This window comes from Colletotrichum phormii, assembly GCF_030913505.1.
Source record: "Colletotrichum phormii strain CBS 102054 chromosome Unknown BDP81scaffold_12, whole genome shotgun sequence".
Classification (NCBI taxonomy): domain Eukaryota; kingdom Fungi; phylum Ascomycota; class Sordariomycetes; order Glomerellales; family Glomerellaceae; genus Colletotrichum; species Colletotrichum phormii.
In genome coordinates this window covers 47,493-72,389 of record NW_026851454.1, presented here as the reverse complement: position 1 = coordinate 72,389, position 24,897 = coordinate 47,493, and the positions used below count along the sequence as shown (strand labels likewise).

At 53.9% G+C, this 24,897-nt stretch overlaps 5 protein-coding genes across 5 annotated transcripts; 4 read left to right on the top strand and 1 right to left on the bottom strand.

The window, feature by feature from the left end:
• Positions 1-2,016: 2,016 nt before the first annotated feature.
• Positions 2,017-4,187, top strand: BDP81DRAFT_450319 (MATE efflux family protein; the record flags this gene model as incomplete). The annotated part of the gene is made up of 3 exons (XM_060592519.1): positions 2,017-3,546; positions 3,622-3,950; positions 4,100-4,187. 3 exons carry the CDS (start codon positions 2,017-2,019, stop codon positions 4,185-4,187), a joined length of 1,947 nt encoding a protein of 648 aa, XP_060444031.1.
• Positions 4,188-5,277: 1,090 nt separating this feature from the next.
• On the top strand, positions 5,278-6,836 carry BDP81DRAFT_38006 (isopentenyl-diphosphate delta-isomerase). Its single transcript, XM_060586834.1, has 4 exons — positions 5,278-5,438; positions 5,572-5,817; positions 6,033-6,374; positions 6,485-6,836. The coding sequence occupies exons 2-4, from the start codon at positions 5,625-5,627 to the stop codon at positions 6,715-6,717; spliced, it is 768 nt and encodes a 255-aa protein (XP_060444030.1). The 5' UTR covers positions 5,278-5,438; positions 5,572-5,624; the 3' UTR covers positions 6,718-6,836.
• Positions 6,837-11,515: 4,679 nt separating this feature from the next.
• On the top strand, positions 11,516-12,616 carry BDP81DRAFT_450317 (acetyltransferase; the record flags this gene model as incomplete). The annotated part of the gene is made up of 3 exons (XM_060592518.1): positions 11,516-11,820; positions 11,999-12,251; positions 12,365-12,616. 3 exons carry the CDS (start codon positions 11,516-11,518, stop codon positions 12,614-12,616), a joined length of 810 nt encoding a protein of 269 aa, XP_060444029.1.
• A 658-nt stretch (positions 12,617-13,274) lies between these two features.
• On the bottom strand, positions 13,275-14,241 carry BDP81DRAFT_450316 (uncharacterized protein; the record flags this gene model as incomplete). The annotated part of the gene is made up of 2 exons (XM_060592517.1): positions 13,275-14,173; positions 14,238-14,241. The coding sequence occupies 2 exons, from the start codon at positions 14,239-14,241 to the stop codon at positions 13,275-13,277; spliced, it is 903 nt and encodes a 300-aa protein (XP_060444028.1).
• A 1,341-nt stretch (positions 14,242-15,582) lies between these two features.
• BDP81DRAFT_450315 (lon protease 2) lies at positions 15,583-18,757 on the top strand (the record flags this gene model as incomplete). The annotated part of the gene is made up of 4 exons (XM_060592516.1): positions 15,583-16,051; positions 16,117-18,215; positions 18,290-18,459; positions 18,670-18,757. The coding sequence occupies 4 exons, from the start codon at positions 15,583-15,585 to the stop codon at positions 18,755-18,757; spliced, it is 2,826 nt and encodes a 941-aa protein (XP_060444027.1).
• Between the last annotated feature and the right edge of the window lie 6,140 nt (positions 18,758-24,897).

Below are 24,897 nucleotides of genomic sequence, written 5' to 3'. Positions count from 1 at the left end.
TCTGGGAGACTTCGGAGAGGAGAAGGAGAGGAGGGGCAAAGTTGCTAGCGTTGGGTGGAGGCTGGGGGATGTTGGAAGTGGAGATGGGATGGGAATGGGCCGGGCAGAAAAAAGGGATGTTCTGGGCTGGGGATATCGTGAGCCAGTGTTGTGACAATATAGGTGAATACCTAGATATATTGATAGCCCACGAGGCTCGAACTTTAAGGTTGGCAATAAAAGCATGCAAAGAGAGGGCGTTCAAAACCTGAGTCTGTAAATGTGAGTGCGAGGGTGCGCCGGGATGTTACACGATGCGATTGCGTGTGATGATGATTGGGGTCCGTTGGTCGGATGTTATTGTTGGATGGGAACACTGAGCCTCTCTGGCCGATGGAGAGGATTCCGGGGTCCCGGTCACGACGGCGGAGCCCGGGGAGGCAGCCGCCGCGCCCCCTTCGGCGGGATGCGTCGCATCTGGGCTCGTCTCTGTCTCGTCTTTCTTATCAGTTCTGGGCCTCTCTCTTTTGCGAGTTACAGCGTTGAATCTTGGTGTGTGTGTGTGTGTGTGTGTGTGTGTGTGTGTGTGTGTGTGTGTGTGTGTGTGTGTGTGTGTGTGTGTGGTAGACCTGAGATGGAGGAACGAACGTGGAAGTGACTCCCAGCCGCTGAAAGGTTCCAAAGGGCGGGAAGGCTGCCAACCTGCCAAAAGGTAAAAGTTGGTTAGATCTGCAAGAGATGCAAGAAGGATGCGGGATGCCAAGCTTTGAAATGGAAGGCAAGATGCTACCTACGGGATTTAGATTCCCTGTTGTGTCATTGGCCGGATGAGTCAGGCGATTGGCGGGCGGCGGTTCGCTTGCAACGTGCCGTGGTGGGATGAAGGGAAGGCACGAGTTTGTTAGTTGTATGCCATATTGGTGCGGCTGTTGGGTAGTTTCCTACCTACCTAAGGTACTTTACGTGCTTACCTAGTCTGCTAGTGAGATGGATGGCAAGTGACAACGGGATGTATCATGTCAGAGCTGCAAGGCAAGTGAAGCTAAGTCTACGGAGTACCTGCCTTCGGATATCAGTTAGGGAAAGTACGGAGTACGGATACAAGCTTGACGGGCAAGGTGCAAGCAAGTGCGAGAGAGGGCGCCACTGCCATGCGAGGTGGTGGATCGCGCAATTACTGGGTGGATATCCAGGCGAATCTAGCCGCTTCGCGCTTCGCGGGCAACAACGGGGAGACCCTGGAAAGCAAGAGCGAGACTGGATCACTGGACTAGAAATTCCTCTATCTTTCCCTCTCTCTCGGCGCTTTCCTTCTTTTCCATCCATGCTTGTTTTCCATGCGCTACTTCGTCAAGGTACTTCGTTACTTTGTACGCGTTCCCTGGCAGTGGCACCCGTAGCCCAAGATGGTCTTATTCCCCAGCTTTTGCCTCGGGAAGTGCGCGCCCAGCCCACCTCGTCTACAGCAACTGGAAGGGCGCGCGGGTGACGCTTCCGACTTCCTATCTATAGACTAATAACTTCCTCGTCACCCCTCCTCCTCATCTTCTACCTCCTTTCTTCTCGCCGAGCTTTCTCCTATCTGCAAGCTCTTTCTTCTTTGACTTTGAAAAAGAACCTGCGACCAGGGAAAGGAAACCAGATCATACGAGAAGACCATCCGACCATTGGCAATCGATCCCGCGTAAAAAGACTACATTGGCGCTTGCTCGCTTCTCCAACATCTTTCTTGGAGAAGCGCAAATCGGACGTTGGAGTTTCGGAGGCGCGTGAACGTCGCCCATTGCACACCGACACCGGCCTGAGCAATCCCTCTGTCGCATTCGACTGCGCAACACCGTCTTACCTGAGATTTCCCGTTCGAAGCACCAAGACGCGTGGAGATTACTGGTTGGAGTCACCCAGCGGATTGCGCAACTCGGATAGGAAATCGAGGCGAGAGCACGACGTTCTATTCTAATACGACGGAAAAGGAGGTGTGACTGATATCCGCATCTTTACATCTACACTCGAAAGTCGGTCAGCAACAACTACACCATGGGGGACGACCGCAGCATTCCCATCAAGGCGGCTTCTTCGAGCCGCGACTTTGTCGCCCAGCTCAGCTCGTCTTTCATGACGGGAACGCCACCCGCACAAGAACTCCTGGCAAGAGATTTGGCGGAATGCTCCGAGGACGAATACGTCGACGAAAATGAGGATGCCATCGGCTCCGAGGACGAGGACGTGTCCGCGGAGGGCCCTCTCTTTTACCGCCGCCCGAGCGGTGTCGCATTCGGCACCTCCCGCCCCGTCATGAACCCGCAACCGATATACGCAGCCGAGGAACCACCAGTCCTCACCAGAGTCGAGAAGAAGCAGTCGCGCGATGCCGAGCTGAGTCTGTTGCGTGACAATCATCTTTTGCCTCCCAAGCATGCCCGAGAGGAAAACGAGCCATTCTATCGTCGTGCCTACAGACGCCTCTTCAGCACAAAGGTCCCACTCGAGCCTCATGATGAGGAGGCACCGCAGGTCGTCATTCGTCGACCGACTGAGTCGACTCCTTTGTTGTCTGGCACTAGCCCGGCTCCGGATGCCGACGGCCTCGAGAACCTCAGTGAGCAATGGGAAGCGGCTGTCTCGACGGGCCAGCTTCGCACTACGTGGCAGCGCGAGGCCAAGACCATTATCCAGTATGCCAGCCCGCTCATCGTCACATTCATGTTGCAGTACTCCATCAACGTCGTTTCCATCTTTGCCGTAGGACATATCGGTAAGATAGAACTCGGCGCTGTGAGCTTGGCGACCATGACAGCCACTATCACCGTCTACGCGCCTTTCCAGGGGCTGGCAACGAGTCTCGACACCCTATGTGCGCAGGCCTACGGCTCCGGACACCGCCATCTCGTCGGGCTACAATTCCAGCGCATGACATATTTCTTACTCATGTGCTTTGCTCCGCTCGCGGTCCTGTGGTTCTTTAGTGAATCGGTATTGCGGCTCTTGATCCCGGAACCCGAGTCGGCGCGGCTGGCCGGCCAATACCTGCGTGTGCTGATTCTGAGCGGACCGGCATTCGTCTTCTTCGAGGGCGGGAAGCGGTTTGTGCAGGCGCAGGGTCTGTTTCAGGCCACCACATGGGTTCTCTTGATCGCCGCGCCCATTAACATCCTGTTGAATTGGCTGTTTGTCTGGAGGTTGGGATGGGGTTTCATCGGAGCTCCTGCTGCGGTTGTCTGCACCCAGAACCTGCTTCCGCTGTTGCTGTTCCTCTACGTGCGCTTCATCGACGGATACCAGTGCTGGGGCGGTTTCAGCAAACGGGCTCTGTCAAACTGGGGCCCGATGCTTCGCTTGGCTTTGCCCGGCATGATCATGATTGAGGCCGAGTACATGGCTTTTGAGATCCTGACTCTTTTCTCGAGCCAGTTTGGTCCGGAGTACTTGGCGGCTCAGAGCGTCGTGGTCACGCTGTGTGCTATTACCTACCAGATCCCCTTTCCCGTCAGCATCGCGGCGTCCACCCGAATTGCTAACCTCATTGGTGCCGGGTTGGTGGATGCAGCAAAGATTACCGGTGGAGTGGTAAGTTTAGACCCCTCCATCACACGCTCAAGGAAGACCTGGTTTCAAAGAATGATGTGCTAACTGGTTCGACAGGCATTTGCGGCAGCTCTGATTGTGGGCGTGTTCAACGTCATTCTCTTTGGCAGCTTGAGGTTCCACCTGCCACGACTCTTTACCAACGATGAAGAGGTCATTGCCATCGTGGCCAACGTGCTTCCGCTATGTGCGCTGATGCAGGTCTTTGACGGCCTATCCGCGGGAGCCCACGGTTTGCTGCGTGGCATTGGCCGCCCTTCCATCGGCGGCTATGCGAATTTGACAGTGTACTACCTCATTGCGATGCCCATCTCCTTTGGAACCGCCTTTGGTCTTGATTGGAAGCTCAAGGGGTTGTGGCTGGGTGTCACGATTGGACTTGCCTTGTAAGTATTTTGTTCTGCTGTTTGGTTTTTCCTTCCCTCTGTTCCCTCCGGCTTCTTGACAGGTTTCTGCTGGATTCCCCGAACATGGGACGAGGGACGAACAAATTACGTGTGAGAGGAACTTGACTGACTCATGTGCTCTGTTACAGGGTGGCTATTATCGAGTATTCGTTCGTATACTTCACGGACTGGCACAAGGCGGCCAAAGAGGCAGAGTCGAGAAACCAGGCCGAGTGAAACGTCCTTGGCCAAGAGTTCATTTACGACTTTTTTACGTATTCCCCGGGATCGGCCAGCGGGGTTATGATAACTGTTTGGCTATAAAATTGTGATTTAATGATCAACTATTGGAGATGTACGTCTGGGGTATGTCTTGATTCGCATCTGATGGGCCTCGGATTTCAGGCTTGATCATGATTAGCTAGCAAGCGAGCGAGCATCGCAAAGCACAGCATAGGTTCAAAAAATAATTGACGGGAAGCGGGAGAAGAAGAGAAAGAATGATCCAAGGATGATACGAATGCGGGCTCGGCCGTTACAATGCCATGTCAAAGTGTCTGCGACTCTGCGTTGCTCTCGCTCGTTAAGACCAAGTCAGGCAAGTTGGTGCGTCCGTTCGATACCTTGGCTTGGGTGTACCGTGGGTATGGTCCTGTGACGTCTGTGGGAAATGTACGCTCAGATACTGACGGACGTCCGTGATGGTTCGCGACAGAAACGTGGGCATTTGTGCCTGTCAAGCTGGGATTCTCGAAACGTTCCATTGCCGGCAGAGAGAACATGGGCATGGAGGTGTACTGTGTCCTAGATTACTTCATCGTTGGAAGCTTGGGGCGCATCGCAAAGAAAGGCTGAACAATGGGCTCGTCGAGGATTAGGGGAACTTTCAATCCTTCCCGTCAACTTCATTGATGAAGAAGGGTTAAATGGGTGTCTCAGCTTGTTTCCCCAGCTATGATTCGTAGCTCCTAATAAGTTTGGAGTCATGGTGCCAGTGCAGAAGCTCTCTCGGACTCAAGGATCGTCTTCTGGCCTGGGCAGCGCAGAACCAACTCCAAAAGGCGAGCTAAGCCAACGAGACAGGGATACGGGAGATTGGCAAATTGGGACCCAAATTGGGGCCACAGCGAAACCAGTGACAAACATCGATAAGTCGGGTCTGTGAATTGAATCGATTTTAGGTGAGCCACCGGGGGGGGGAGGACGAATGGCGGGTGCAGGGGTATGAGGCGCACTGGACATTTTTCGACAGTTTCCCGCCTTTGGAGGGTGGAGGGGAGGAGGAAGATGGGGAAGGGGGACCCCTCCTTTTCTGCGAATCGCTACGGATACATTGGTACCAATTTCTCGTCCTTGCGCAACCTCTCTCTACCTTTACTCTCCCACTCTCGCACATTCGCAACTTCGGACGGGGGAAGTTCCGAACGGTATCTCTTTTTGCTCTCACATACTGTCCACGGTGTCTTTGCGCATCTTATAAGAAGAGTGGTATGTCTCCCTCGCCCCCCTTGTGCGCACGCGCGAAAGCTATCTCTCTAGCTATAGCTAGTTGTCAACAACATCAGAGAGGAGAAAAAAAAAGTTTTGAAATTGGAAAACTGACGCAACACGCGACACACAGAAAGGCACATACACACACCAGACTTTCACAAAGCCACGAGCACAGAAAGCACAATGTCTACTACTACGACGACGACGGCCAACGAGGCCATTACGGCCGAGTCGATCCTGCGCCTCTTCCCCGACATCGACACGAGCACCGAGGCCCTCTCCGGCCACGATGCCGAGCAAATTCGGCTCATGGACGAGGTGTGCATTGTGCTGGACGAGAATGACAAGCCTATTGGCAATGCTAGCAAGAAGGCCTGTGAGTAATTTCTCCTGTCGCTTCTCTGGTCGTCTGCTGGGTTTGAGTTGTGAAAAAGCACCCTTGCACGAGTTGGTTGTTGCGGTGACTGGCCAAGCGCTGCAGCTGTTCTGTCACAGCAGAGAGAGAAGGGGGGGGGGGCAGAGAGATCGCGCAAAAAGGAGGGGAAAGCAGCAAGACAGACAATCGACTGACACAGAACCTCCCAACCGCAGGCCACCTCATGACCAACATCGACAAGGGCCTCCTCCACCGCGCCTTCTCCGTCTTCCTCTTCGACCCGGAAACCAACCGCCTGCTCCTCCAGCAGCGCGCCACGGAGAAGATTACATTCCCCGACATGTGGACCAACACGTGCTGCTCCCACCCGCTGGGCATCCCCGGCGAGACGGGCGCGAACCTCGAGGACTCTGTCGCGGGCGTCAAGCGCGCTGCGCAGAGGAAGCTGGAGCACGAGCTGGGCATCGACCCGAAGCAGGTGCCCTTTGACGACTTTCACTTTTTGACGAGGATTCATTACAAGGCGCCTAGTGATGGCAAGTGGGGAGAACACGAGAGTATGTGCACTCCTTCTTTTCTCCGTGGGAGAGAGAGAGAGAGAGAGAGAGAGAGAGAGAGAGAAAGTCTCGATGGAAGGTGTACTGGTTTCAGCTAACGCAATGTACAGTTGACTACATCCTCTTCATCAAGGCCAAGGTCGACCTGAAGCCCAACGAGAACGAGGTCCAGGCGACGCAGTACGTCAGCGCCGACAAGCTCAAGAAGCTGTTTGAGGACCCCCAGCTCAAGTTCACCCCCTGGTTCAAGCTCATTTGCAACTCGATGCTCTTCCAGTGGTGGGAGAGCCTCGACTCTGGGCTGGAGAAGTACACCAACGAGCAGGAGATTCGTCGCATGTGAGAACGGACGATGATTGGTATACGGTAGCCTTCTGCGAAAGCCCGATTGTTGGCAGAGGGAGCGGTAGGCCACAAGGTGCGAACAAGGTGTCGGTCGTGCGAGAGCATTAGACGTGGAGTTTGTTATTTGAGTTTTCTGTTGTGCATGTGGTGGCAAAAAAAAGAGACACTGTTGAAGTGCTCCCCCCTTTTTTCTATTTCTGAAATTTCCATAATCCTAGATATCCCCCTTTTTTGATCACATGAATACGACTTGGGGCGCTGGCTGCTGGCCACGTTGAATGAATGCTCGTCCATGTCGAATACTGTGGTTGTGAAAGATGATTTGGCTGGGTTTGGGTTGTGCTTCTCTCATCAATGCCGAGAATGGTGAAGGCGGGCTGAGGAGGACATGTGGCACCCCAGTGCTTTGTTCAAACATCGAACAGGCGGTAGGGGATATCTCAGAAACAATGCATAATCTCTGGGACTCCGAGTCGTTTTTTTTATGAGCTGGTTGTTTGCTCTGTGTACACAGCCGAAAGTTTTGTTTTGGCTTCGAAAGGGGCCGATAGACACTTCTCTTGCGCTACATGTTCGATACCAGAGCTTGCCCAGTGACGGCAGCGCAACGCTTTAATCGCCAATTTGGTAGAGCCTAGACTGGCCACCCTCGTGGAAAATGACTGGTTCTATTTCGTTATCCCCGAGAAGTGCTCCGCCAGAAGGAGGCTGGATCTTGTGTTGTAGTATGATCGTATGATCAGTCACTTGGGTTGACATTGCCCTCACGCCAAAGGGTGGGTAGATGTCTATGACTGGGGCTCAGTGTGCTTCATATTGGTTTATAGAATGCGGTCTAAATAGAAGCACCTCTTTAAAGTTGACTACACCGGAACATGATGGGACGCGGGTCCAGACTCACAAGATTGGGGGTCTCTGCAATATTTTGACACCTGTGCGGTGGCAATGAAGGGCGATGTCTCTGAGTGGTGGCACCTTTATTTCTAACGGGGGTTTCAATAATCTGAACGCAATTCAGATCATTTGGTGCTTTGATGATGACACTGAGGAGGAGCATGACATAAGTGCCTAACCGCTCACAATTTTGGTATAGTCGTATGCGAGGATTCTTCACGAACTCATTTTGAATGCTAGGCTGTTGGTCGAGACGCTTTCAATCCGTAGAGAATTTGATTGCTTTGGGCCAAATTAGAGGACGCCCTGGCAAGTATTCGCCTAACAGTTTGAGATGAATTCATTTGCAAGATAAAGAAGCCCTGTTCCAGTGAGCCACAGCGTCCGCCTGTGGCTCCGAATGCACTTGTTGGACGTACTACTCGCTATTGGACTTGGTCCTTCGATATTGTATCCGCAATCGTTATGGCTGCACGACCAGTGAACAAAATGCTCGGCCGAGGACATTTGAATAAAACGACACATGTGGGCTTCGATATCACTCACTTAAAGGCGTCGACGAGTATCAATAGACGTTGCAATAGGAGACTGATGGACAGTGAATCGGAGAAATATCAAAGCTCGTCAGCAACGTATCGGAAAGATGAGAGGCAGTGTTGACAGACTCGGAGTGTTATTGATGGAGACATTACTATTATCAATAAAAAGACACATTCATACACGCCCGAATACCATTTCATATCCACGTCGATTCTTGAGACAAGTAAAACTGGAAGACTACAGTCACAAGAGGAATGATAACCGTTTCCTATCAAAATTGCTTTACGAGAAGATGAATGCAGCAGTGGAGTTTCTACCCGCGTCTGGTATGGCAAGTTGCATGCAGAGTCACGCCTCACTTTCACCAGACTTTCACCAGGGACAAGCAGAGTGGTCCTAAGAAGGCGCTGTCTCGACACGTTGTCAATTTCAATGCTGGACCAGTGTCAATCAAGTCGTTGCTAAGAGTTCTGGGTGACTGAACTCTCTTGAGTGTCATATTGTGTACAAGTTGACCTCCAGGGCAGCCTGCTGACATGCTCTGAAGGGCTCACGTTCTTGGAAGTGACCTTGTTTCTGACAACAAAATACCTAGCTACCCAAGGTACGTCCAGAGTGAGGCTTATGACGTGTGCATTGCAGGTTCTTTCCCTCTCATGATTGCTTCGAGACTGGGTTGGGTAGGCACGATGAGATAGCGGAGAAGGGGAATGTCAATCCGCCCTTCCGCTCCGAACTAGTAGGTACCATCTGAAGACATATTGACACTAACAAGTCCGTTTAATGGCAAACTCAACTCTACAACACCTCCTCTCGACTCCTCACGGATACCCACAAGGACAGCGTTGAAGGTGATCAACCCAGTCCCATCAGCGTTCTTCGAACTTTGTATGTATCCCCGGCCTTCCACCGCAACTTTGGTCTTCGAAGCTAATTCGGATAAGGACTTGAAACAATCCAGCTACTGATCTGAGCTTCCCATCGGTGAGAACCCCTCAGCCACATCAACGAAAACCAGTCTCGCGGCACGTAATCCCCGAGAGCAAGAGACACATGCGATCTGCCAATGATGGGCGCCGAGTAATACGAAGCAGTGCCCGACCAACGAAGCAACGGTTCAGCGATGCTCATTCCTCATACTTGGCAGAGCACTGCATATGCACCCCACGTGCGAAGGATGGCGCGGTAGTCAAGCTTGCTTATCGCATTACTCGTCACTGCATCTGCACCTCTTATCTCGGCAACATTCCTCGCCACTACCCACACAACGCGAACGAGCAGAGCCTCCAAGACGCCAAAACTCTCCGCCTGACACCCACTGCAACTCATCCCACGCAGGTGTTTGTTGGGTCAAGCCTGGAAATGAGAGCTGATTTCAACCCTCCCAATGCTTCGCTTCTCCCACGCTGGACCGGCCGTGGGACACGGAACCCGCCACAGGGTGCGGTGCATCCGGACACCGAGCCCGGGGGCGCCGTGGACCCTGGACGGAGCTGATAGGGATCAGTGGGACGCCTTGGCCGCATGAAGTACCACAACGTACTATGCCGTTATTGGCATGTCCAGCCGCTACCATTGATCAGGTCTGGAAGTTATGTGACGGTTGATCCAAAGATACAGGCCACAGGCCACACTCAACTGACGATCTCTAGGATACCTGACCCAACGGCAGGATCCCGCCAACCAGCCTTTCCCCGCACACCGGCTGTCTTCCTCCATCTCCTTCGCATGTCCCGTCACCAAGACATGCCCCAGTGAGGATACTTCGCGCTGCGGCATCCGCCGATGCTCCTCAACCATTCAACCACGCTCTTATTAAGCAGGCCGCTTCTACTCCGTACAAAGATCATCCTTCCTCTGCGCTAGGTGGAGGCGAGCGGCGTTGGCTAGACCTGCATACCCGTACACACCAGGTCGGGATAGCCACCACCAGTCTCGATGCGGTACACGAACACATGCCCAAATCTCCACGACCAACGGCCGGACGTGCTGCTTGAAAGCTGCAGCCCAGGTCACCCCAGCCCGCCTCCCCCTCATCAACGTTTACGCCGCCGTCCTCGTGCCACCCTCTATTACGGCATATCCTGATAGTTTGAATCCCATCAGCATGGTTCTGGTTAGTGTTGAGGCAAGCCAAGCCGGGTATCAAAGGTAAATTGCCCGCATACTGTCGGTGCAAGCAGCATGGCACGCCTTACTTTCCCCATCTGCTCCGTGTTGTGCGGGCATCGTTGATGGCCGATCCGCTGTTCTCGTCGTCTTCAGCTACTCGCCGTGCTCGCCCTTGTCTAAACCAACAAACATTGGAGAGAATCAAGTACCGCCACCGCAGAGTCTCACAGCTGCGTGTTGATCCAATGCCCTGTGCCTATCTTTCCGTACCTCCCCTCAACGTCCTACATCCCGCAATTGCTACAGTCTCAAGGTCTCTCAGCTATCTGCAGTCCATCCCGCCCAGGAGTTCCTTGACTCTCTCCACAGCCTCCACTCCCCCCATCATCCCGGCTTGGGGTCTCACTCTCACTCTCACTCTCCCTCGCGCTCACTATCTCTCAGACTCCCACCTATCCCTAGTGTGTTTAGTGACACTCCCCCAGCTACATAACCCCCCCCAGCTCCTCTCCGCTCCTCACCTGGTCTATCTTCCGCTCCTCTCCTCTCCTCATCTTATCGTAACACGCTTTGGATAGGCTCTCACCAACAACACTGTTTGGCTTCCTACCAAGACAAGGATAAGGATCAAAGTCCTTGCTGCATCGAGCGTTCCTCGTCTCGAAGGCCCCAAGAATAGGGGGGGCAGATCTCTGGACAAGATCACAGCCACGAGCTGTGCTTTGTTGCTAGACTGCTACTCACTGGTCTCAACCAACAGTCAATATCAGCACCCATTCAAATCGTCTCTCTCTCTCTCTCTCTCTCTCTCTCTCCACACGAAACTCTTTCAATCAGTCACCTGAGAATTTGCCTGACAACATCCGCCCACCAAATCTTTTTGCCCGTTCATCGCATATCGTAAAGACATTGCTTTCTCCCGCGTCTTGCTGACGACGCCCATCCCTCAAACATCGAACTTCAACAAGCCTACCTAGCCAAAGGACGTAACCCGTCAAAATCATTATTGATGTCGGTTGACCTTCGTACAAGCCTCAATTGCCTTCGCCATCCATCAAGGTTTATGCCCGTCTCGAGAACACAACTCTCGAGAGACCATACGGGTGATAGTATACAGAATTTAAGTACGTCGGGCTCATGCTCATCACTGACAATCGCCGCCAGAATGACAAAGCTGTAATGGCGCTAACAAGCAAACCAAACAGATTCGTGAATAAGACAGGCTCTCCTGTCGAAAATTGAAGCCCGTCATGGAGCACGTAAGCAAAAGCGTCACCCTTGTCGAGCTCAAACGTTCTCTCGTGCCCCCGAAATGGGAGGATACCGTGCGTGTCATTGGCATGTCGGAGTGCAAGGAGGCCGGCCTCTCGCTGGCCCACGCCTTTGCTGCTGATGATCTTAGCCAGTATCTCCTCGACGCCGACGATATGGCAAGTCTATCGGCCGAGTCGAAGTGGAAGCTGCACGTCGATATCATGACCTACATCGCAGCCGCCCACTGTCTCAACGGTATTGTCACCACTATTGGCTCGGACTACGATGCCGTTGCTCTGTGGTGAGTTTTGTGTCTCAGTGTTTTCTGCTTCTCCCATTGGGGGGGGGGGGGGGGGGGGGGTCTCGCTGCTAAGGAGCACATGACAACCCCAACCTCTCTTCTCCCGAGCCTTTCGTAGTAAAAAAAAAAAAAAAAAAAAAAAAGCAATGCTGGACTAACACTAGACGGATCATAATAGGATGCCTCCTGGAAAGGACACTGACGGATGGTTGACCATCCTCCGCAGTGGGTTGTGGCGACTCTATTTCCAGCTATCTGTGGAAGCTAGACGTCGGTACTACGACGAGCTATTGCCTCTGCTGCATGACACCAAGATGGAGGTCATGGGCGAGCGGGACAATGATTGCTACTACCTGGTCTACCTAGGGACCAAGCCCAACGCCCGGGGCAAGGGGTATGCGAGAAAGCTGCTCAACGACATGATTGAGAGGGTACGTTGAAGACCGTCACCTGTGTTCCCTTCACACCCGTTGTCTGAAAGACAAGACTTGGCCGTGGAACAGCACTGTGTCATGAAATAATCCGAACCTAACTCTTGGAATAGGCCGACGCGGAAAACCGCGCCGTCTATCTCGAGTCCAGCTCTCTGTCCAACAACGAGTACTATCTCAAGTTTGGCTTCGAGTTCAAGCGCGAGATCCGGATGACGCGTGGAGACACACCCGTCAGCCTCTTCATCATGGTCCGCGAACCATGCGCGCACAAGACTGGGGGAGGCCAGACATACTCAACCGTGGTCTCCAGCAACGTCAAGCTCCAAATCAATACCGTGATGAAGGAGACGGTGCGGGTCTGAGTTGGCGGGTGCGCTGTCGAAGTTGTGAGCAACCTCCATCCTTCCTTTCGACCTGGAAATGGTGATGTGATGTGTGTTTTGTCCGTTCTGTTTACCGTATCCGGAGGTGGTGTAGTGTTACTTGCCTCTCATGTGTTGACGATCCCTTCATCTATGGCAGCGGTCCTTGTGGGCATTGCTTGCCACTTGTGTCTCATGCTGACTACAGCTCGAGTTTCAACATTGACCTGAATGGGCGCGTCTGGTTCAACACCGGCGCTGATGCGTGCGAAGCTTACTGTCCCTACTGCAGTGGCGATGGAACGATGCCTTTGTCATTTTTTTAACGAATGTTTTTGGATTTCCTCCTTTTAGTTTGCTTGTATCTACCGACTAGCTCTAGCCATTCATTAGAATACTGACCGATTCACTCATTTCAATCATATCAATGGTTTGCGGTTCTTCCGCTGGTCCCCCTTCCTTTTTCAGGCCTCAAATTGTGGCAGCATACCGACGTAGTTGCTGACAATTCGTGACTCAACGCCCCGATGGAATCTACCCTTGAGACTTTTCCCCTGCCCACGGGACTTGTTCTCCCTGCCCAGCAAATATGCCACTTCTCTAACGCTGGTCCGATCCGCATCCATTCTTATCTCCGCACACTGTTCAGCTTCCGCATCTAGTAATCGAGGATAGCCCAAGTCTCGTCGTCAATGGTGGTGTAAATCAGACCCTGCGAGAGCAACTCGTCCGCCGCCTCTAGCGTGGCCCGCATGGCCAAGCCCGCACCGCTCGAAATCTGGTTCAGGTGCACGCCCTCGTTGCCGCCGGGGGCATTGTTGATAAAGTTGAACATCTTTTGCGCGTTCCCCGAGACGCCCCTGAGCTTGGAAGCCTGCGCGGGGTTGCCGCCGCCCGCAGCCGCACCGCGACCGGCGCCGTATCCGTCCCCTCCGTCACCGTCGACGAACATGCCGTCCTCGCCTCCTCCTCCTCCTCCGGCACCGCCGTTCGCCGCGGGGCCGCTGCCGTCGGCGTTGAGGGGTCCCTTTGTGAAGTGCAGGTGGACGTACGTGGCCTCGAGGAGGTGGTAATTGACCTCGTTGAAATCCGTCACCGGACGAATATAGTGCGCGCCGACGTGTCGTTTTCCGTTGAACGACTTCAACCGGCCCCAGACGCGGACGTGGCCCTCGAGCTCGAGCTTCTCGTCGGCGTCGTCCTTTTTATCCGTGTCGACCCATTTTTTCACCTCGATGAGCCCCGTGCCGTCGTCGAGCTTGAGGGTGATGTTTGTGGGCTGGGGCGAGATTTGGCGGATCTGGGCGACGAAGGTGACCTGGGTGACGGTAGCGCCGTCGATTTTGAAGTCGGCGCCCGGGTAGGCTTCTTCGGCGTCGATGACCTGTTTGATTGTGACGGGGCGGAGGGATTCTTCGCTGTAGGCTTTTCCTCCGCCGCCGCCGCCGCCGCCGGCACCGCCTTGAGAACCGCCTTGGGAGCCGCCGTAGACGAAGCCGCCTGCGTCGTCGCCGCCGCCTGCGCCGTAGGAGGTTTTTGTGAAGCCGCCGTATGAAGCTGGTTACGGGTTGGTGGTTAGTTTGAGGAGCTTTTGAGGGAAGGGGAATTGGGTTGGATGTACTCATTGTGTCTGTGGTATCTTTGAGAAGGAAGCCTGTGTCGTTTCGTGTCTTTTCGTGTCGTGGGGATTCGTAGGTAGGCGGGGGTGAGGTTTTCTTGGGTAGAGGACGACGGGACGGTGGTGGTGGGTTGTGGTGTGTGGTAGGTGGTAGATTGTGGTTTTGAACGGGAACGCGTCTTTTCGCCTGGCGACGCGACTGGGGGTTTAATTGATGTGCACAACGTGCAAAGTGCCACCCGCTGCCCGCTGTGGAATGCTGGTGCCCCGCGTTGAGACCAAGACTGGATGAAAGCTGAGGGTGGGGGCCTCTGAGGTCCAAGATGACATAAGCTTGCGCTGGTGGTCTGTGCTGAAGGGTACCGGTTATCGGGAGCCGACTGACATCAGCTGTGGCCCTGTGGAGTTGAGGTGCTCGAGTCGAGATAAGTAAGTTTATACGGCGAGTGAGTGAGTGAGTGAGTGAGTGAGTAGGTGAGTGAATGAATGCCTTGCTTTACTTAGACATTGGTGAGTAATCAAGAAATACGGAGTACTAGGAAAAGGACATCATGATAAGGTCATGTGAGATGGGACGTATTGACATGGAGTACACTGATTACAGATCATTGAATGGTAGGTATCAACATGTCATAATACCTGCTAAACAACCTTTCTGGCCCAGGACATGTCTCTTGCATTCCACTCCTCAAGTATTAGGAGGCAATACGCCCCCTGCAGTGACTATCCGAAGCTGCAAATCTGTGTCTTGAGTGCACAGCAAAATTGCGAATCACATGAATCTCAAATGTCACAACACCTCAGGCCAATTGAGGTTCCATGAGATTCTCTCCGCGTTGGGTGACCAGTGTGGCGGTTGTCACTGCTCCGATTAGCCTCGGCTGACGGCGATTGCGGAGGGTCCCGCACCAACAGCGCCCCCACAACGGCTTCAACAGCGACTGGATCACTGGAGCTGGACCGCCTGGAGGAAGTGGCCCGACGCCTGGAGTGCCGCGATCAGGGAGCTCCTCCTCCTCTTTCTCGGGACTTTGGGGGTGGGCGAACGTTGACGCCGGCCGTTGCTTATGACATCAACCATCCCAGCACCTCCAAACCCAAATTCCCCTTTTGCCTTCTAGTCTTCCATCTCCATTAACATCCCACCCATCAGAGCCACACCATTGAACTAGCATTTTCTTTTGACTGACACCACCGTATTTCCATACCTCGAAACTGTCACTTAGAGCAGCCATCCTCACTATCCGATATACCCCCCATCGCCATCTTCACCGTCACCAGGCAAGGTGCACGTTAATCAACAAATCACTTCGCACATCACACGCCATTACCAGAAACCTACGCCCACATGGCGCGATCTCAAACGAAAACCCTCCCGGTCATCCCCCTCGCCCGCGGCACCATCCTCCTGCCGGGCGTCGCACAGCGCATTCCCGTCACCGCCGCCCGTCCCGATATCCCCGCCCTCCTCGCCAACGTCTACACCCGCGCCGCCTCTGCGGCCCCGAACGAGCGCATCGATTCCGTCCCCATCGCCTGCATTCCCGTCTCTTCCCCCTTCGTCGGCCCCAATGGCCAGCTCCTCATCCAGGATGCTGACCAGATGGACGAGTCCCTCATCAAGGAGGTTGATCCGGGCACCGCTCGCAAATCCGATCTCTACAACTATGGCGTAGCCGCCCGCATCACAGGCATCGAGGGCAGGGGAACTGCCGAGTTCGCTCTGCGTGTGGAGGGCGTTGCAAGAGTTCGGGTTGAGAAGGTCACGCAGGAGAGGCCGCACTTTGAGGCCAAGGTCAAGTACTTCTACGATGAAGGTCAGCCCGTCCCCTCTCTCCCGGAAACACAATAAACCGCGAGTAATCGCTAATGCTTTGCGCAGTCACGACGGATGCTCAGATGCAAGAACTCTTTTCCCTCCTCAAACTTCGATCCCGAGAACTCGTAACGATTCTTCGCATATCCGCACTCCTCCCCAGAAGCCCAGACAGTCCCGGCGGCCTGTCTCCTCTGTTGACGAGGAGACTCGAAATGTTCATCAACAAGAAGGAGCTCAAGGACGCCGGTCAACTAGCCGACTTCATGGCCAACATTGTTGAGGCTTCATACGAGGAGAAACTTGAAGTGCTAGCGGCACTCGACGTAAAGGTTCGCCTTGCCAAAGTCATTGAGCTCCTTGACCGACAGGTCAGCGGGATCAAGAACAACTTCAAGATCACCACCTTCACCAGCGTGCCCGTGCAGTTCCTCGACAAGATCAACGATAAGACATCACGCCGTGTCGGCCCCAACGGTGCTCCGCTGCCGCCTAACACCATGTTTCCTCCAGGCCCCAACGGCGTCATGGGCCCAGGCCAAGACGACGACCAGGAGCCCAATGAGCTGGAAGAGCTCAAGAAGAAACTGGACAAGGCCCAGCTCCCCCCCGAACCCGCGAAGATGGCGCAACGGGAGTTGAGGAGGCTGAAGAAGATGATGCCGGGTAACCAGGAATACCAGGTCACTCGCACTTGGCTGGATGTGCTCTCTGAGATTCCCTGGACTGCTACCACTGATGACAGACTGGGTCCCGACACGCTCGCGAGAGCTCGCAAGCAGTTGGATGAAGACCATTACGGCCTGGATAAGGTCAAGAAGCGCTTGGTTGAGTACCTGGCGGTGCTGAGACTCAAGCAGTCAATCAACGACGATGTCGAGGAGCAGATCAAGCAAGCGGAGGCGGAGGCGGCTCCTCCGGCCGAACCTGAGAAGGTTGAGAAGGAAGAGGACACCGAGAAAGCGAACAAGGAGGAAGCCAATGCCGAGTTGGAGGAGCGCGCGAAGATGGCCAACACCAAGATCGAGGTTCTGCGGTCGAAGCGAATGGTGGACCGGTCGCCCATCATGCTTCTGGCTGGCCCTCCTGGTGTTGGCAAGACTAGTTTGGCAAGATCTGTCGCCATGGCACTGGGCAGGAAGTTCCACCGAATCTCGCTTGGTGGTGTTAGAGACGAAGCTGAGATTCGTGGTCACCGACGGACGTACGTGGCGGCCATGCCTGGTCTGATTGTTCAGGGGTTGAGAAAGGTTGGCGTGGCAAACCCTGTCTTCCTTCTGGATGAAATTGACAAGTTGGGCATGTCCAATGTCCACGGTGACCCGTCCGCAGCTATGCTCGAGGTCTTGGACCCCGAGCAGAACAACTCGTTCACGGATCATTACGTCGGTCTGCCTATCGACTTGAGCAAGGTGTTGTTCATCGCCACAGCCAACAGCCTGGACACCATTCCAGCCCCTCTCCTTGACAGAATGGAAACAATCTATCTGCCGGGATACACAACGCTCGAGAAACGCCACATTGCCATGCAACACCTTGTGCCCAAGCAAATCCGGGTCAACGGACTTTCGGACGACCAGGTCAACTTTGACAAGGAAGTCGTGTCCAAGATCATCGAGTCATACACCCGTGAATCAGGAGTTCGCAACCTGGAGCGCGAGATTGGCTCTGTCTGTCGTGCCAAGGCTGTCGAGTTCGCCGAGGCCAAGGACGGAGGACAGCTCGGCACTTACAAGTCACAACTCACAGTCGACGATATCGAAGAAATCTTGGGCATTGAGAAGTTCGAGGAGGAAATTGCCGAGAAAACAAGCAAGCCGGGTATCGTCACCGGGCTGGTGGCGTACAGTTCGGGCGGCAACGGTAGCATCCTCTTTATTGAGGTTGCCGACATGCCTGGAAACGGCAGCTTGCAGCTTACCGGTAAGCTGGGAGACGTGTTGAAGGAGAGTGTTGAGGTCGCTCTGTCCTGGGTCAAGGCGCACGCGTACGAGCTGGGTCTGACGTCGGAACCGGCCGCGAACATCATGAAGGAGCGGAGTATCCATGTCCATTGCCCTTCGGGCTCGATCCCCAAGGACGGTCCCAGCAGTGGTATGGCGCAGGCCATTGCTCTCATTTCTCTATTCTCCGGCAAACCTGTACCTCCTACAATGGCCATGACGGTATGTCTTTCCTGAGTGACGAGGTGTATGACCAGCGGAAAACCGGTACACTGACACAACATTTTGTACTACAGGGCGAGATATCCTTGCGGGGCCGTGTGACTGCCGTCGGAGGCATCAAGGAGAAGCTCATTGGCGCCCTCCGAGCTGGTGTCAAGACGGTGCTACTCCCCGCGCAGAATCGCAAGGATGTGAAAGATCTCCCCCAGGAGGTCAAGGACGGCTTGGAGATCCTCCACGTCAAGTAAGTTTCCTCCCACCCCCCCCCCCAAGTGTCTTGCGTTTCTGTGTTTTTCTCGCTTCCTGAAGTCGTACCGCCTTCTCACCAACCGCCCCTTTTCCTACTGGCGCCGTGCTCCCGACGCCGTGATACCTTTGCCTGCCGCTTTGACCCCTGGTCCTGGAACCGTTCTTCACAATGTGCCGTGTGACTGACCTTTTTGTCCTACTCCAGTCATGTCTGGGAGGCCATCCGACTCGTCTGGCCTGATTCCCAGTGGCCTGGCGCGGAGCCCTACCCTCCCATCGAGAGCCGATTGTAGATTGGTAAAAGAGAAAGGGATGGAGGGGTGTATGCGATGCTTCACAAAGACCATGCACACCGCCAACACTCACTTGTTTTGTATTACTCAACATCATCACCACTATCATTTCGGACCGAGCCAACCTCTTCTGCCAACGACTGAGACTGTATGTAACGAAAGGGAAGGGAAGCGGCATTGCGCACACTGGGGGGAGGGGGGGTTAGTATGGCCCATTCGGTTTCGTTTCGGCGTTTTTAGAGGTGTCTCGGGTCGTCGCGGGACGGGCGTCCAAGACATGTTATTTTGTCATCCGTCCGCGACGTGTATTGTCTTTGTTTATAATGCGTGTTGCAAAAGTAGAAAGCTACGTGTACATGTTTCTTCTTGGATCGGTTCATAAGTTCTTACAATGGCATTCATTTTCAGAGACTTGAGTAATTCGTTGGTACTTCTTTGCAGCGCGTCACGTTGTAGTTGAACTAGCTCCGCGAAACCGTATGCAAATGTTCGGATGAAGTTCTTTTGCTACTTTTGCTCTTCCACGATGCTAAGTGACGGGGTGCGTGTATGTTTCTGAATGGGTTACTAGACTGGTTTATGCTGGGTCTCCTCCCTATCTATGTAAAAAGTGGGAGTAGGGAAATGTACCTCGGGCAGAGATGAACTCTTCCACTTTCTCTCCAGAGCCTGCAGCATCGACGACACACCCATTTGAGGCCATGTTCCAGATATAGTTCTCGTCCGCTTTAGCTATTGCAGTGTAATGCGTTTCCCATTTTATGGTCCTTTCTAGGTTTGGATGAGAAGTGAGAACCATGTTCATTTCGGAAGAGATGGTGGCAGGGAAAAGAGAGAGTACAGCTCGACTTTATATTTTTGACGTTGCTGGCTGTATGTGACAAGGACGATGTCACGGAAATTACTACAAGTAAACTGAAATATGCTATTCAGGTACGTTAAAACTGATGAAACTTGCAAAGGAAAAAAGGGAAAGATGAAGAAAAGACTTCAAGCTTCATGTTTTCTCACTCTCCAGGCTTCTAAAGTCTAAACAAATAATCTATACAGATAGGTATGTAGTCCTTCATGTTCCAGAGACAGAAGAAATATTCTTCTTATCCCACCTCTCCCGCGTCCCGCTTCCCGCTTCCATTCGGAGGAAAGTATGGTTTCCCAAGTAGCGGACGAGATTGAAATATGCATGCCGCTCCCCGTCTGGGTTTGGGGATAGGTTCCTCTCCCCCTTTCCCGTTTCTTTTACCGCGTAAACAGGACGCGGGCTGCGGCTACCCGCATATTTTGAGATGCTGTCGGTCGGGACTTTGGGTAATCCATGCAAAGCCAATGAGGAAGGGAGATGGGATCGCAACAGGCCAGTCTCTTTGGGTGTTCTTCCCAGAGATGCCCGGTCCCCCCCATCTCACGCCCTCACCCTCCCCGCTTCCGCTTCTTACTTCCGGTGCCGCCTCCGGTCTCCTGCGCAAGACTGCGGCCAAGCTTTGCTGCTGAAGAAGTTTGGAGCGGGCGGCGGGGGGTAAGGGAAGTGAAAGGGGGTGGAAGAATATCACGCAGAAGAGGCTGCTGAGCGATGAGCAGGGGAGGATTCCGGTGGGCGGCCTCGAATCAAACACCAACGGTAGACGACCACATCTTTCCTCTTTCTCTCGTTCCATCTCTTTAAACGATCCTGTCAACATTTCCAACACCCCTGATGAGGCCTCTTTCGACAGACACCACGCCCCCAACGACGTAGTGTCAAGGAATGGCGACCACCACCACCACCACCACCACGAGTGCCTGATCCGTGTAAGCCCCGACAGACAAGTCCAGCTGTCACGAACAGAAGCCAAGGTAGAGCAAAGGAGAAATCGCCGGCCGGCTGGCTATTATTCGTGACAGCGCCCGTTTACTCCCTCAACGTACAACTGCGAGTACACACAAGCGTGTACAGCGTACACGCCCCCCTTTCTCCCTCCTTCATTCCTTCACTCCCCTCTCGCTTTGTACTCATCGTCTGATCCCTCGCTCGTGTGCCACAGCATGACGGAGAATCTACTGGGACTCGATTAGCGAAATCTCCTTGTTCCACGGTAGCGTTATCACTCTTCGTTACACGGAGAAAAGAAAAAAGCAAGGGGGGGTGGGAGCGAAGGGGGGGGGGGCTATGTGCTACGGAGATTTTCTACTTTCCTCCTTGGGGTCCCCCCCTCGCCCGGTCTTTCCCGTTTCTTTCCTATGTGTAGAATCTGCCCGTTGTATTGTCGTGTTACCCACGCCGTTGTGGAGGTGGCTTGACGATAGTATGGGGAGTGGAGAGGCGCGAGAGAAGGAGAGTTGAGGAAACTCTCCGGGATGGTGGCTTCCCGGTAGAAAGGGCGGGAAGACGAGAGCAGTCTGAGAGTAGACTGAACAGGTTCCATTTCAATGCTTCCAGGCTTCGAGACCATCGCCATGCCTATGTTGTCCGAAATCTGCATGGTGGTTGTTAGCGGGGTGAGGAAGCTCGTATTAGCATGGACTCTTGAGGATGTCAATGTGTGAGAAACCCACATTTTGCCTTTAGCTAAGTCGACGACAGGCGTCAATAAGCTTAGCCGTCATCGCAAACCTAGAGGAGTGATTATCAAGAGTGTGCGCATTGGGTATGTGCATTACACTCCGAGCCGTGAGGCCGTACCAGTAGACGCCAGTCGTGCACCCGAGCTGGGTCCGCATCGCTAGGCCCGGAACTATTGGAGATAATCAACGGGTCCGGGTGACGGCCGGGAGCAGCCTCGCGCCGTTGCAGTCGGGATTTTTGATCACAAAATATTCTCCCCCCCCTTCAGTCTCCTATTCTCCGAAGACTTTCGGATTCCGGGAAATGAATGATCTAGGTCAGATCGCGCGGCACACGGGCCCTCGGAGACACTAGAATCCTATCATCAAAACGGCTCTCTCCCGGGTTCTATGACGAGGCTTCAACCTTCAGGAACAGCTCGAGCACTCGGGCGTTTTTTTGATATCCAGCCGGGCGGCTCAATAGTTCTGCCATCGCCCCGCCACCCGCTCGGGCTAGCAGGAAAGTCATTCGCTGTGGCTGAAGTGTGTAATTTTGACGGCCGGTTGAGCTGGCTAGGCCATCTTGACTAATTAAGGTAGTGTCATGCTTTGGCTCGACGGCTGCCATCTGCCATTGCGCGTCTGCTCGGACACTAACAGGAACGGTGGCGGCAGATCTTGAGGCGATTATATCAAAGTCCCGGAGCCATGTGGTAGCGAGCAGCTAAACAGGTCGCTTTTTGGTACTGCGCTTCTCTACTTTGCGCTCTTCTTTTTCCAACTCTGACATCGTCTTTGGCCATGGAATTTACGGGTCATTTGGAAGTAAGTCACGGTCAGCCAGTCTGGCCATCGTGCGGAACCTCAGCCTCGTCGGCAGGTACCGATGCGATGACGTCGAAGCCGGGCGTCGGTGCACCGAGGCTGCACAGCGATTGTCTCCTAATTTATCGGTCATGGACTCTCGGGGGTGGGTTCGGAGAGGCCGTTGGTTGGCACGGTTGGGTATCAAGCAATGCCAGATGAAGATGACCTGATGTATCCAGCCACCGTGGCCACGTTGCCAAAATGCCTCGAATCGTCAAAATCATTGCTCAGTTGAGATCTTGTCCGATGCGGTTCGCCGACAGGGTTTGCCAATGAGATCAACACGGAGCCCAGCCGGCTTCCACTCAGCATCTCCGTTACCAAGACCCTTGCAAACTAAGGCGTAATTCAGCGCAGACCGACTCGAGACCACTGCAATCGCGAGGATCCAAGGAAATGATCAGGATCGTTCCGGACGCCCTCGACAGTCCATCCGTCTCAGAGAAACTGCAATATGCGTACATATTGCGTGGTGATTTGGTCTCAATAGCTTGCCTACGTCGCATTGACCGCCCGGTATGGGAAATCGTCTTCGCGACAGATGGTGCTTCAAGATGTTGGCAGCTGGGTTTCCGACTGCCGTGCAGCCGCGAGACCCACGAGTCTTCGTATAGCCGTGGCAGCTCAAGATCCTTTGGCAATCCGTCCACTACCCCATTTTGGTCCGATGTGGTAACCTTGCGAACGATCATGAGGGGATCGCTCGACCGAACGGGGCGCGTCATTTTGTTCTGCCAGGGAATGGGATGAACCTGAAGAGGGGTAAGCATGGTAGCAGGGCGCCAATGCCAACCAGCCGGGTTGTAAATATCTACTTGCTCCATATGGATACAAGCCCAAGTGCAGAGAACTCGAGAGCTTTCCTTGCAGCGGGCGGGCGCTATTGCCAGTTGAGCATGCATGTTGTACAGGTACTCTGAGAGCCAGGGTGGCCCCGAGTAAGTCTCGTCTGCAAGCACATCCAACGCGGCTCGGGTGAATCTGCAGCGTCAGACAAGGGTTTAAAGGTTCGTCTGATGTCTGTCAGGACTCGATATTTCCTTCCCGCTGGTCCCTTGGCCGGCCACAATTGTAGCCAGCTCATCAGAATTCAGATGCGCATGTCAGGTCGGTGGAGCCGTCACAAGCATTCGTAACATCCCCACCGCCAATGCGCGCGCGGGATGATAATCACCGACCAAACAGTGCAGAGACTGAGAGGGGGATTCTTGCCAGTGGCATTCGAGGCCATAGTCATGCTGGCTCGTACGGTCCACGGATAGGAACTGTATTGGTATGGTGACTCGGCGAGCCGTTCGCGGCCGGGTATGGATAGTGTACGACCACGAAAAACTAGTCTGGGAAGCAAAGGCTTCCTGGCCCAGTCTAGACGCTGGTGAAGTCGGATGTGCGTCATGTTCCTCTCCGGACCCCAGCATCATGTTGCGATTTGCCCATCGTTATTGACAAAATGGATATTCCCGGTCTCTCGCCCGGTCTGTGCAGTATCTCATCTCCTCAAAGAGAAGATAGGCGTCAGGCTCAACAGGCCTCGAAGCACATCAATTGCTTGTCTCAGCGAAGGCGACGTATCCGTAGCAAACTCTGGCGATGCGGGAGCTCGTGGCAGGCCGCAGTCCTGGGATTTCGGCGCAACCGCTTTCAATGCAACATCAAATGACACAGATGAGGTGCTTTGGCGTCTCATAAGCGCGCTTTTGGTCCGAACCCCACGAGTCCATCAATCTGAAGTTTTCGGAGAGTTTGTCGTGGATAGGCCTTAGTGCAGGCAATTAACGGTCTCCCCGAGCATCCATGACGACGTGGGGCCCGTTCCGAATGCACCACCGCCTCTGAGCCTCAGTCCACAACCTTGAAGCAATAGCTTGACATCAGGGAAATCGTGTCCTTTGAAGCTTTAGGAAGTATCGCACTGTAACCACCGGCGCGTAGGGTGAACGATTCGGCCTTGTAGCTCCAAGATAACTCACTCTTCTCGGCCGCGAGCCATCATGTGACGTGCGTTCCATGAGAAGTCAGTTGACCGCCTCCCGCAGACAGTCCCGGGTATTATCACCAGGGTGAGATCAGATATAGGGGCCCGGGTCTGAGGATTCCACTGCAGGACAGCAAGCATGAAGATCGGCCCAAACCTCCCTGTGTGCTGTAGCGACACGGGGCCATTCGGTACCAACCTCCCCAGGCTCCCCTACGCAGTCCTTGTCGCTCAATTTTAAATTCGTCCCATCTTCTCAGCCAACCAAGATGACAGGGATGTCACCGCAAACCTAAATGAGGCTCACCCCCCATGCATTCCGAAGTAGGCACACCTGCCAGTGGGTAAGTACGAATACCTAGAGCTTCAAGTCGCCAATCATGGTATTGGTACTAAGGCGACTAGCGCCCTCGAGTTCTCCCGAGTCCCGTATCGTCAGGACGGATGGTGATTTCGCAACTGATATTGGCGTCTCCGTCAGAACTAGTGCATCTCGTCTTCGGTGCTCGCAATGGGGCGGCGGGGCAGCTTCGGGCGATCTGCATGATGATACGGCAGGCAAGCTGGGCCTTACGGAGTAGTGTAGGTATGAACCTGTCCCTATTCCCAGCTGGCCGGTACTGGTAGCTGATTAGGCGAAGGCCCTTTTCGGTAGCGTCGCCCGCAAGTGTGGTCGTATTGGCTTCTGTATCCGTAATACAACAACCTCAGGGTCGCTTCATGGACCCTGTTGTTGAGCCTTTTGAGAGCGAGACCGTAACAAATAATGTTACAG